This window comes from Rhinatrema bivittatum, chromosome 4, assembly GCF_901001135.1.
Source record: "Rhinatrema bivittatum chromosome 4, aRhiBiv1.1, whole genome shotgun sequence".
Lineage (NCBI taxonomy): Eukaryota > Metazoa > Chordata > Amphibia > Gymnophiona > Rhinatrematidae > Rhinatrema > Rhinatrema bivittatum.
This window is the reverse complement of record NC_042618.1, coordinates 219,685,923-219,699,204: the sequence shown is the minus strand read 5'-3', so window position 1 is coordinate 219,699,204 and position 13,282 is coordinate 219,685,923. Positions and strand designations below refer to the sequence as shown.

The window sequence follows — 13,282 nt, the reverse complement described above, 5'->3', positions numbered from 1 at the left end:
CCTCGGCACAACACCTCAGCCTGCCTCAGGCTGGACCCAGGTCCGACACCAGGCACAGCCTGGAGGCTGAGTCCTAATGCCTAGGTCTTGGCCTAGGGTCATGCTCAGGCCTGGAGTCTAGGCCTCAAATCAGTTCTGATGCATCTGCTATCCTCATCGTTTCTTTAACTGATGCTGTCCACTGGGGTTGCACCGGAGTTAATTTTTAATGACGTTTTGATTACCTATGTACCTTGTACCCTTGCCCTGAACGTAGGAAGGACAAATAAATGTTTTAAAATAAATAAATAGATATCTACGGCATATTTACCCCAGTGGCGAAGCCATTTTGATGTACAGAATTGCTGTATATTGTGTACATCAAAATGGCGCCTTCCATTGGGATGAATGTGCCAGAGTTAGTTAATGCCAGTGTGACCCCAGAAGATAGAGTCAGTTGAAGAAGAAAAGAAGAGGATGTCAGATGTGTTGGAGCTGCTCCAAGGCCTGGGCTCCAGATCTGGGCCTGTTCCTAGGCTGAAGCTGAGGTCCTGGCATTGGGACTTGGGTCCAGGTATCGGGTCCTGGCCTATGGGCCATGATGTAAGCTCTGGGTCTGGCCTCCGGCCTAGGCCAAGGCCCAGGCATCTGGACCCAGAGCTGCTGCTTCTGTGGATACCCAATGAATCAGGTAAGTTTGTCTGCAAGGGTTTGGCAGAGGCTCCATCATTGGCCCGGGCCTAGGCCAAGACTCCGGCATTGCATTCTGGAAAAAAACAAAACAGTCCAAGGACCAATTCCTGAGGCACAGAGCTAGTAGCACCTCCCCCTCCTCAAAGTGACCTCCATTAACCGTTACTCTTTGTCACCTTCCACTCAACCAGTTCATGACCCAGTCAGTCACTCTAGCACCTTTACCAAGGGTGCTCAATTTATTTATAAGTTGCCGATGCTAAACCATGTGAAGACCTTACTGAAATCTTTTATACTACATCTAAGCTCGCCTTTGATCCAACTCTCTGGTCTTCCAGTGAAAGAAATTGATCAAATTAGTCTAACAAATCTATCTCTGGTAGAACCATGCTGCCTCAATTTTTGCAATCCACTGGATTCTAGAAATTGCACTATCCTCTGTTTTAGCAGAGATTCCATTAATTTTTTCACCACAGACATCAGACTAAATGGTATATAGTAGTGGTGTGCATACATTTTTTTTCATTGCTGTTTCATTTTCAGGTCCAGGGTGGGCCATTTCGGTCCACCCCCCAGATCGAAAAAAAATTTTCGTTGCCAATTTTGTTAAAAAAAAAAAAAAAAAAAGCACCCCAACCCTTCAAATGTAATTAAATACAACCTCCCCCCCCCCCCCAAAGACTCGCCGAAAGTCCCTGGTGGTCCAGCGGGGGTCCCTGGAGCAATCTCCCGCTCTCGGGCTGTCGGCTGCCAGTAATCAAAATGGCACCAGTGGCCCTTTGCCCATACCATGTAACGGGGCTACCGGTGCCATTGGCCGGCCCCTGTCACATGGTAGGAGCAATGGACGGCCCTTTAGAAAATTCACGTGGTGCACATAGGGCCCAGCCATGCACGTAAGAGGCAATTTTTACGTGCACCGAGCTTTTAAAATCCAGCTTTAGTAGGGAGGATTTTTGGATTCCCCTTCTCCACAGGGATTGCAGTGCTGAGAACTAGCCTGATCCCACAGATTTTTCCACAAGAGAAATCACCTGAAGTAACAGCTAAGGATAAAGGAACAGCTGAACCAAAGGAAGAAAGAACAAGAGAAGGAGACCCCATCCGGATCTCTGCACATCAAGGGACCAAGACAGGCTAGAAGGTGGAAGATGTCTAAAGATAGGATTTTTGCAATACAAATTGGGAACCTCTCACTAGGATTCCATGGGACGGGCACTGGGAGAGTATGTGTATTTAAAATCAGCATGGGCTCTACCCAGATGTCTGTAATAAGGATACCTACCAACCTTGTAGAAAATCCTGTATCAGCAGTCAGATATACACTCATTTTTGGACAATGGACCTTGTTTAAATTTATGAATCAGTCAATTATTATTTGACACCCAGTCCTGGTCCTGTCTAATTTTTACAGCCTCTCACCTCATGGGAAACTTTACTACAGTATCCATACACTGGCAACCTCTTTTCATCATCTGGGCCATAAGCAAGAGCTTCCACACATAAAAGGAATCCCCCAAGGATTGAGAGTTAATCTGGGGACACGTCAGCTAGCCAGAGCAGCCCCAAAGAAATAAATTAGATTGTGTGCCCTTTGGACTTACCACATCCCAAATAAGGGTTACATATTTATTTATAAAATTTCTAGACCACATTCCCAACTATTTCTGGGTTCAAACCAGTGAAAGTACACATTGCCTACTTGTTTTTCCAGACAAGTACTCTAAATCTAGCCAGATAATGGCTCTCTGTGTCTTCAAAGCAGTTATTTCCCTCTTTTATCTCCTGCTATTCTGGAAGCAGCTTATTTAGCACAATATTTTGGTTCCTGATTTCTAACTCTTTTTTTCTGTCTATGTGGATACCTTCCCAGTTATATCATGTTTTCTAAAAATCTTCCAGACAAGGTGCATAATCATTTATCTTCATGGCAAGGTCTAACATTAAAAATAATGCTACAAATGTGCTATGAAGAATTAAGACTGGTCATACTGTATACCTTTTTGATACCTATTTATCATGAGTCTTGTTGCAATATAATTGTCAACCAAATAAATTGACCACTCCAGTACTCATCGGTGGTAACGTGACTTACTGTGTTATGAAAATGGACCATCTCTTTGTAGAATACAACTAACAGTTTGACATTTTTAATGTTAAACATTAGCTGGCATAATACATGATCGCAGCTGACAGATTTTTATTTTTAAATCAAGGTAAATCGCTGAGCTGTTGGCTTCATGACTAAAAGAAGGGATATTCCTATAATTCTGTAGTTGTTCTTGACATGTTAACCTTGGTGAAAACCTCCATTTTAGATTTCAAACTGTGGTCAGAAAAGTGTACTAAAAACCTTTTCTTCTAAAAATGTAAATTCTATTGTATTGATTACTGGAGAACACCATTTAACAAGCAGGTCTGTAATTCTGGTTTGCTGTGTTAAACAGGAGATATTTTGGAGAGAAAATTGGCTTATACTTTGCCTGGTTGGGCTGGTATACAGGAATGCTCTTCCCAGCTGCCTTCATTGGACTGTTTGTCTTTTTGTATGGAGTCTTCACTGTGGACTACTGCCAAGTCAGGTAACGTGGCAAATTCTGTGTTCCATATGAGCGTTATAACTAAAGATTTAGTTAATTGATTTGCTTGTATAATGGGCTGGATTTTTTAAAAGTTACGTGCGCTGGGCCTATTTTATAAAGGCCCGGCGATGCGCGTAAAGCCCCGGGACATGTCTAAGTCCCAGGGCTTGCAAAAAGGGGTGGGGAGGGGGCGGGGCCAGAGGCCTCCGACACAGTGTTGAAGGATCGCGTGCCGGCAGGCTGCCGGCGCACGCAACTTGCGCCTGCCCAGAGGCAGGCACAAAAGGTAAAATAAAAATTTTGGGGGGTTAGAGTAGGGCTAGGGGGAGGAAAGGTTAGGGGAAGGGGTGGGAAGCTCAGGTTAGGGGGGAGGGAATGGGGGAAGGCAGCGCGGCTCAGCTCGCGCAAGGTGCCCAATTGTGCACCACCTTGCGCGCACCGATCCCTGATTTTATATCTTGCGTGTGCCTGCGCACACAAGTTATAAAATCGGGTGTACATGTGCGTGCACCAGGTAGCGTGCACATATGTATGCCCGTGCACAACCTTTTAAAATCTACCCCAGGGCTTTTAATATTCACTGGAAAACTTACTGTTCAGGCATTTGGGGACTAAAGATGTAGTCAAGTTCAGTGGCGAATCCAGAACTTATTTTTTGGATGGTCCCACGATTAACATGGGTATGCAGGAGGCATACCGGTCTGAACCCTACTAGATGTATCAATAAATAATGCCTTAGAGTTGAATTTTCAAAAGATGCGCACAAAACAAAATAGCATGTGCATACGTAAAATGGATATATGTGAGTATATTTTTAAAACCACAACATATGCATGTAAATTGGGGGCTACAAGTAAATTTGCACGTGTAAAAAAGGGGCGTGCCAGGAGTGTTCCAGGGAGAAGCCAATATTTATGATTATAAGTTGCTATTTCCAACCTGACAAAGTGGTAAGTCTTTTACTTGCGTATATTTCTTCCTGGTCAATATGTGGTGTAAGTAATTGTAAATATCTTAAAAGTGAAAAAATGAGCGAGTGGAGGGCCTGGGTGAAATGGGGGGACTTCAGGCGGAAGATCCAGGAGGGTCTTCATGAGCTGCAGATGGACTGGGTGAACTGGTAGACTAATTGGTAAACCTGGTTATTTCATTGCCGCGCGAATATTATAAAATCTCCCGACTTACGCATGTAAAAGCCAACTTATAGGGAGTAAAGGGGTCTAAATAATGTGAATAAAATCTATTTGTGTATTCCTTTGAAATTCAAAGTACAAATATGCAGGTAAATCATTTGTGCACACTTAACCGGCAAAATTCTGACTTATGCAGCTAATTAGCACCATTGCTGCCACTTACTCGGACAATTTTCAACTTATTCAGATAAATAGCACTTTTATTTAGACCTATCTGGTTCTCTTACAAACCTGCATAAGTCTGAAAAGTGCTTAGATGGACAAGTAGTGCTTTTCAGACTTATCCAGCTAAGTGCTGCTACTTAGCTGCATTCATTAGAACTTACCCGGATGTGCCTCTTCTTTTCCAGATAAGTGTGCACATGAGCGGCTTGTAGTTTTTACTAGGGATGTGAATCGGGTGATCGATCGTCTTAACGATCGATTTTGGATGGGGGGGAGGGAAATCTGATCGTCATGGTTTTTGTTTTTTTTAAATCGTAAAAAATCGTAAATCGGGGGAGGGCGGGAAAACCGGCACCCTAAAACCCACCCCAACCCTTTAAAATAAATCCCCCACCCTCCCGAAGCCCCCCAAAATGTTTTAAATTACCTGGGGTCCAGTGGGGGGGTTCCGGCGCAATCTCCCGCTCTTGGGCCACGGCTGCGTTAAAAGAAATGGCGCCAGTGGCCCTTTGCCCTTACCATATGACAGGGCAAAGGTAACGCCGGCGCCATTTTGGTTCCTGTCACCCGACGTCATGAGTGCAGGAGATCGCTCCCAGACCCCCGCTGGACCCCCAGGGACTTTTGGTCAGCTTGGGGGGGGCCTCCTGACCCCCACAAGACTTGCCAAAAGTTCAGCGGGGGTCCGGGAGTGACCTTCTGCATGTGGGCCTTATTGCCAGTATTCAAAATGGCGCCGGCGCTACTTTTGCCCTCACTATGTCGACATAGTGAGGGCAAAAGTAGCGCCGGCGCCATTTTGAATATTGGCAATACGGCCGGCGCTACTTTTGCCCTCTCTTAGCCGATATTGATGATTTTGCGGAAAGCTGCTCGTATATCACCAATTGATGTAGTTTCAGTCTCCATTGTGTCAGAGTCGGAGGGCCTTTATGTATCCACTGCTTCAGAATAGACTAGTGTTTGGCTAATAGCAAGGCTTTGCATAAAAACAGGCAGTGTGCCCGATTCTGGGCCCCTGGTAAGATGTCACGTGTCACATGCAGCAGGCAAAGAGTCCTGTGTTCATTGGTATCACTCGCTTTAGAAGTTGACCCAGATCGTCCAATACATGCTCCCAAAACCTCCGGATGAGGTTGCAGTCCCAAAAATTATGCCGGAAGGTGGCAGAGTTATGCCCACATTTGATACAAGCAGTAGACATAGCCAGCTGCCATCGGAAGGCCTGCACTGGAGCCACATAACTTCTGTGTAACAGTTTGAATTGATTTTCCCATAATTGTATATTTTCCGTATAACTGGCAACTTTTTTAAAGCAATCAGCAAGTTGTGGTGGGGAGATTTCACACTGACAGTCTAGAGTCCTGGCAGCGGCCATACGAGCAAGGCGCTCGGAGGTGTCCAGGGGCAATATCTTTTTCAACATGGTGGAACAAGTCATCTCTTTCGTAGAAGGGGAGAAGAAGAATGTCAATGAAGCTTGGTGGGGGGTGACCATAGTACTACCTGCCCACGTCTGTAAAAAATGCCTCACTTGAAGATAAGCAAAGAAACTGTTCCGATGAATCCTGAATGTGGATTGTAATTCTGTAAATAAATGAATGTGTCCTCCTTTCTTATTAAAAAGGTGATGGATATGAGTAAGGCCCAGCTGTTTCCAGTGTTGAAACACCACATTTTCCTATCTAGGGGTAAATGTAGAAGGGCCATCAATGGTTGCAAAGGTTAAGGTCTGCCAGGAGACATGAAGCCGTGAACAAAGGTGTCACCACGCTTTACGACAAGCCACCACGTACGGGAATTCTTGAATGGGTAGGGGTAGCGCAGGTTTTGGCGCTGTCAGGAGGTTTCTTAGGGCAAACAGTGTACACCAGTTTTTTTAGCATGTCCATTGGTGTGAAGATGTCTGAGGTACCCAGCCATTCCCTGATATGGCACAAAAGATTGGCAACATTATATGTGAAGATTGGGGCACATCAGCCCTCCCTCAGACAGTGGACACATCATGGTCGTTAGGGTAATCCTTGCTTTCTTATGCCGCCAGAGGAAATTTTGTAGTGCAGTGTTCAGTTCCGCAATGTATGACTTGTGAATCCAAACAGGCAGCATGTGGATGACATAGAGCCACTTGGGAAGTTCAATCATTTTGAAAAGTTGGATCTGCCCAGACAATGATAATGGCAGAGACTCCAAATCTTTCAGTTTTTGTTTGGTCTTGTGCAACAGAGGATTTATATTAACATCATAGATACATCTAACATCAGTCGGTATGCGGATTCCCAAGTATTTAATTTCTGAGGTGACCCATCGTAAAGGGAATTCTCCCGGCCACTGCGTTTGGACCTGACCCGTAACATCTATGGCCTCCGACTTGTCAAAGTTGATTTTCAAACCAGAGAACTGACTAAATTGAGTTTGGAGTTCTAAAACTCTTCTCAATGAAATAATTGGGTTCAGCGCAAATACCAATACATCATCAGCAAAGGCCGCAAGTTTAAAGTGTGTCTTCCCCACCCTGAAACCTTCTATCTCGGGGTCGGCATCTATGGCCTTCAACAGAGGGTCTATCGTAAGAATATATAGCAGTGGGGATAGGGGGCATCCCTGCCTAACTCCCCTCTGGAGGTCAAAGGGGGCGGACATTACTCCGTTGGCCATAATAATAGATTGCAGCTGCTTATACAACCATGCAATGTTCTGCAATACACACCCCTGAAAGCCATATTTCTGCAACACTGAGAATAGGTAGTCCCAAGCCACTCTATCAAATGCCTTTTCTGCATCAAATCCCACCGCTGGGATATTATGGGACTTGCAGTGTGTCATCGCCAACCATAAACTCAACAAGTGGCAGCTGGCCTTCCTATCCTTCAGAAAACCCACCTGATTGTTAATGATAAGACATGGCAACACCCCACTGAGCCTTGTGGCCAATATCTGGGCAAATAATTTTACATCATAATTTAATAAGGAAATTGGCCTATAAGAAGCAGGATTTAGGAAGTCTTTGCCACTTTTAGGAAGGACTGTGATGTAAGCCATAGTGGCCTCTTTAGTAAACCCTTTTTGAGCAACATCTGAGAAGTAGGCCCATAAGGGGTCACCGACTTCCGTTTTCAACAATTTATAGTAATCTGCATTTAGGCCATCAGGACCGGGTGCCTTGTGGGACTGACTGGACCCTATACTCTCCCATATTTCCTGGATAGTGATGGGCGTGTTGAGAAATTGCAACTGGTCAGCAGTCAGCTTCGGTAAAGAAAGATTGCTAAAGAAATGACTTTCCGCAGTTGGTGCGTGTGGGTTAGAGTCAGCTTCATATAGGGATTCATAAAATTTTTGAAAAAGTGCACATATCTGTGACCCTGAAGAATGCTGTATTCCCTTATGGTATTTTAAGACTGCTATAAATGCTGTGCCTCGTTGGGCTCTAACCTGTTTTGCTAGTAGTTTTCCCATTTTGTTACCAAAATGGAATAGTTTATGTTTGTAAAACAATATATCTTGTTGCATTCTGCAATGTATGTAACAATTTAAGGTATATAGAAGGTCCCTATATTCCTTTTTAACCTGAGCAGTGGGATGTGCTATTAATTTTCTTTTTGCCTTTTGAGCCTTCAACCCCAAATCTATAAGCTGTTTACTGGCCAGCTTCTGTTGTCTGATAACATATGCAATTATGTCTCCCCTCATCATTGCCTTGCCCACCTCCCAAAAGAGGATGGGATTGACTTGGTGTTTCTCATTGTGACGAGCATACTCCTGCCATTTTTCCTGGAGGTAGACTCGAAAGTCCCTATCCTCAGAAAGATGCGGCGGGAACCACCACCTGGGCTGCCCCTGTTTTGGCCCACCCAGACCCACATCCACCCATATCATGGCATAATCTGAAAACTCTTCTGGTCCTATCTCTGCCATTCCAATTTTGCTAAATCTGTGGGAGGAGGCTAAGATATAGTCAATACGAGACATGGACATGTGAGCCCTCGCTACGTGAGTGTAATCTTTCTCCTCGGGATGGAGAATCCGCCAGGGGTCTATGAGCTGTAGTTGCTGACACAGATAAGGTACTCCCTTTCGCTGATTATATCACGCAGGCGTTCCCGGGTTAGACCTATCCAACCCGGGATCCATAACTTGATTGAAATCTCCTGCTAAAATGAATAGACCCTTTTGATGTATCGTGAGAAATTGAGTGAGAGTGGTGAAGAAACTATGTTGATAAGAATTCGGTGCGTAAACACTGCACAAGGTAACCTCAGTACCAAATAATTTCCCCGTCACATGAACATAGCGCCCTTCGTCGTCAGAAGCTACATGGGCCTCTTCAAATACTACGTTTTTGCCCAGTAGTATGGCCACCCCTGCTTTCCAGTGCACTGCAGGAGAGTAATACACCTTGCCAACCCAATCCCTTGCTAATTTTGCGCTTTCAGCAGCAGTTAAATGGGTTTCTTGTAGAAACGCTATTTTTGTCTTGTGCCGCCGCAGTGATTGTAACATTTTAGTCCTTTTTATTGGGGCACCTAGGCTTGCTATGTTCCAGGAAATACATCTGAGCCTTTCAGCCATACCCCTTTCTGTGGTTGATTAGAAAACTATGTGTACCTTGTCTCCAAATTACCGTGAGGCCTACCCCTCCCAGCCTAGAAGTGAGGCCTTGTGACCTTAGTAGAAAGCCCATTCATTGCACTCCTTGTACCATAAGCAAAATCAGGAACAGACAATTAACAGCACACTGCCTCACAAAACTTGGTCCAGTGCTACCCTGCCCCCCATCCCCCCCCCACAGTCCCCCCTCACCCCCCCCCCCCCCCCCAGGTCTCCTGTATTTCACTTATGCCCTCCATATATAAGAGGTTAAGAGAACCACCTGATTGTTCCCCACCGGCTCCCCCGCCATATCGTAAAGGGGAACACCCCTCAGCCGGCCAATTGTAATAATCTTAACAACCACCTTTTTTGTGTTTTTTAAACATGAAAACATTAAGCAGTGTTACCATTCCAAAAGAGGATGGCTTTCCTCCTCTTTGGGAGAGAGAATATGTACCCAAGGTTCAGTTTCTGTCGAGGTTTCACCTAGCATCCATTTTTTCCGCTATGTACTGTTTCACTGCCTCCACAGAGTCGAAGCTATGCTAGGCCCCATTGTGTTCCATACGTATGTGGGCGGGATACTGAAGAGTGAATTTTAATTTTCTGTTGAAAAGATCTGCACAGATCGGTGAGAATTCCCTGCGTTTGGCTGATACTGCAGCAGAGTAGTCCTGAAAAATCATTATTCTACTTCCCTCATAGGATAAGGTTGTACTCCTCCTATAGGCTTGCATAATAGCAGTTTTGTGCAGAAATTCAAATACCGTGCAATTACCACCCTGGGTTTGGTGATCTCCTGTTTTATAGTCCCCAATCTGTGTGCTCTTTCAACAGTCACACTGCCCGCTAGCTCCACAAGGCCTAGAGCAGGGAGCAGCCATGTTTCCAGAATGTTTGCCAAGTCTTTCTCAGGATAGATTCTGGGAGGCCCACAAACCTCAAGTTATTCCTCCGTGACCTGTTTCCCAGATCTTCCACTTTTTCTTCCAGGGACACAATCTTTTTTGTCAGAGATTCTTGTTTTTGTAATAAATGCTGAGTTTCAGTTTCCACATCTACTATTCTTTGCTGAATGTCTGCTTAACTGCATTTTTAGTTCTTGGAGCGTTTCATTTCCAGCATTTATTTTTTGGGCTAGTTCTGAAAATCGGGGTTCTAATGCTTGAACCACCACCTGTGTGACCTCCCCAACCAAATCGGGCTGTTCTGCCCGCACGCCGGAGCTTGGAGGGCTCGGAGGGACAGCGGCCATCTTGGGTTCGGCAGGCTTATCTGTTGCTTTTTCTTTTTTCTGCTGTTTCGCTGCCAACCCGGAATCGCCGCTGGGAAAAAACAGCCTGATTTTTTTCTGTGATGGCCCCGATTCACCTGGGGAGCCACGATGTGTTTTTTGCTCCCGGGAAGCACTGCGTTTTGGTGGGGGAGCTGGGACTGCGGTCAGCCTGCAGCCTACCCGCTCATCAGATCACGTGGTCTCCTCAAGCAATGCGGACTTTAAAAAGCTGCGAAGTAGATGTGTATATACCGGTGCATGTGTCAAAAATAAGAGGGTGGAAAAGGGGTGGGGCATGGGCAGGGCATAGGCAGAGCATGGGCGTACCAGGGCGGAGCCAACAGTTATGCACACAACTCTGTATTTTAAAAACCAGAGGCTGTGGCATTTAGTTATTTAGTTATTTTATAGACCGTTGTTCCAAGTGTTACAAAAGTAACAATCGTCAGTAACACATATTGGTATAACACATACTTTGGGAATATACATTTTTGAATAAGATATATACATTGTCTTCTTATCTACATAATACTGCTCCAGATGAGGAGCAAGTCTGTAGATCTCGAGTTTTAGGGCTTACAGGAAAGTGTTGAGGGGGCTAGGTCAACTGGGGGATGTGCAGGATGAAGAACCAGAGTAGTCTGGAATACCTTGATATTAACTGGGCAAACTGGTGAACTAATTGGAAAAACTGGGTTGTCCTTGGCTCGAGCATGCTTTAAAATCTGCCTACATATGCGCATAAAAGCTGACAAAGTCCTATGGAAGACGTGCACTAGCCGTATTCAAGTAACCTCTTAAAATTAGGAGTATACTTAATACGAGGTTGGTGGATTATAAAACATACATGTGCAAGTGCGCGCACAATGAAAAATCCCAGCATATCCTTGCTTGTACATGGATACGCTCATGTTTGGGCACACGCAAGCTCGTTTTTAAATCAACTTATTTGTGAAGTAACACAAAACTCTACAAAAAAAATAAAGACATATAGAACCTACCATTACATATAATAACAGCTCTAACTCTCAGGCCTCAAACTGGAACCGTATCTATGAAATGGCGGTAATGGAAATATTTCACCAGGCCCTAGAATACTAATATACCCCCTATTGGAGTAAAGGAACAAGCTAGTCTGCTATAAATATGGGACTACAAATTAGAAACAGAACATTGCAGACAAAACCAAAATAGAAAGTCTTAGAAACTTGACTGAACAGTGGAATACTGAAAAAAGAGCAAAATACAAAAATATAAAAAATGCACATTCCCAAAGATTCAAATCAGTAAAAACTCAAAATATTTTTTTTTAACCTTTATTGTCTGATCTTTTTATTTTTCTAATCAGTTGGTTCTGGTTTCTTTTTTCCACTTGCCCCTTGTCAATCTTTTCCCAGTTCCTTTTTCAGGCTCTCTTTTCTTTTTCTATTTCTTCTCTCTCCTCCTAACGTCTTCCCTTTATGCCTCATTCGCATTCATTCTCACATGCTTTCTCGCACAGGCTCCCTCATAATACACACACATACACACACACATGAGTTGAAAGTTAGTAACATATCTTTATTTGATAAATACAGTAGTTGACATTTGTGCTTGGTAAATTTTGTGTTTGCATAGTTTAATTTTGTTTAGAAATAAACAACGTGAGCGTTTTTCAATTTAAAAGTGCCTCCTTGACACCGTGAGCCCGAGAGAGCTCCACTGTCGGCGGCTACCCGCCGGATAAGAAAACGGACGCTGAATTTAGCAGCGTCCGTTTTCCTAACCAGCGCAAATGCACAGATTAGGAAAATGGAGGCTGATAATCACATTTGCATGCGATGAGTGCTATTAGTTTCACTCCGCATTGGAAGCGCATTGTAGAGGTGCTAATCCCCTTATTGCATAAGGGGATTAGTTAGCGCCTCTACAACCAGCGTCCAACTGCAGGTTATACAGTGCGCTCGGCTGAGCGTACTGTATTGCATCAGCCCCAAAGTGCACTAAAATTAGCTCATGTTTTTACTTCCTGCTTAAGAGCTAATTTTAAAAGCCCTGTGCACATGAAAACCAGGAGATACATGTGTGGCTGGGCCGCGCGCCTGCTGCGGGGATTTTCAAATGCCCGCGGCCACGCACATATCTCCCGGTACATGCATAAAAATTTCCTGAAAAAGGGGTGGGGCATGGGTGTTGTCTGAGTGGGGCATAGGCAGGACATGGGTGGGCCAGGACTGCACCATGAAGTCAGCACATAAGTAGTTACGCGCACAAGCACCGCGCTGGGGTCCCCTGCCACGTAAGTTTATCTAAGCTATGGTCTGCGTGTAAGTAGTATAACAAAAAATTAGGCTAGTGAGCTGAGTTTTAAGGCTTGGGGCTAATAAGGTAAAAGGGAGGCAAGTTAACTAGGGGGTTTAGGAAGTCCTCTCCTTTACTGGGGAAAACTGGGAGGGAAATGGGAAAAAGGCTTATTGCGTCTCCACGCGTACCTACTAAAATTCCTTCCAGTTGCGTGTTTGATACAGCATTCGCACACGCTTGTGCGCATCAATATAATATTGTGCATGCATGTACGTGCGGATAGCCGATTTTATAACACGCGCACATATACGCGCGTGCGTTATAAAATCTGCACGCACGCGTGTGCATGCGTGCATGTCTTGAAGTTTACTTGTAAGGCTTTTCTCCCATTTTACGGCTATGGGAAAAAGTCCTTAGTGAATCAGATCCTAGGTTTGCAACTCAAAATCTACTGAAATCCGACAGGATAAAATTTTCCCAGCTACATTTAGCAACTGCTATTTTCTGTTCAGAGTTGA

At 44.5% G+C, this 13,282-nt stretch overlaps 1 protein-coding gene across 1 annotated transcript in view; it reads left to right on the top strand.

Moving 5' to 3' along the window:
* ANO4 (anoctamin 4) overlaps positions 1–13,282 on the top strand; it is a 339,950-nt gene that overhangs the window by 248,792 nt on the left and 77,876 nt on the right. Inside the window, exon 15 of the mRNA XM_029599722.1 lies at positions 3,120–3,254. Within this exon, the coding sequence (XP_029455582.1) occupies positions 3,120–3,254 (135 nt within the window). The remainder of the gene's footprint in view (positions 1–3,119; positions 3,255–13,282) is intronic.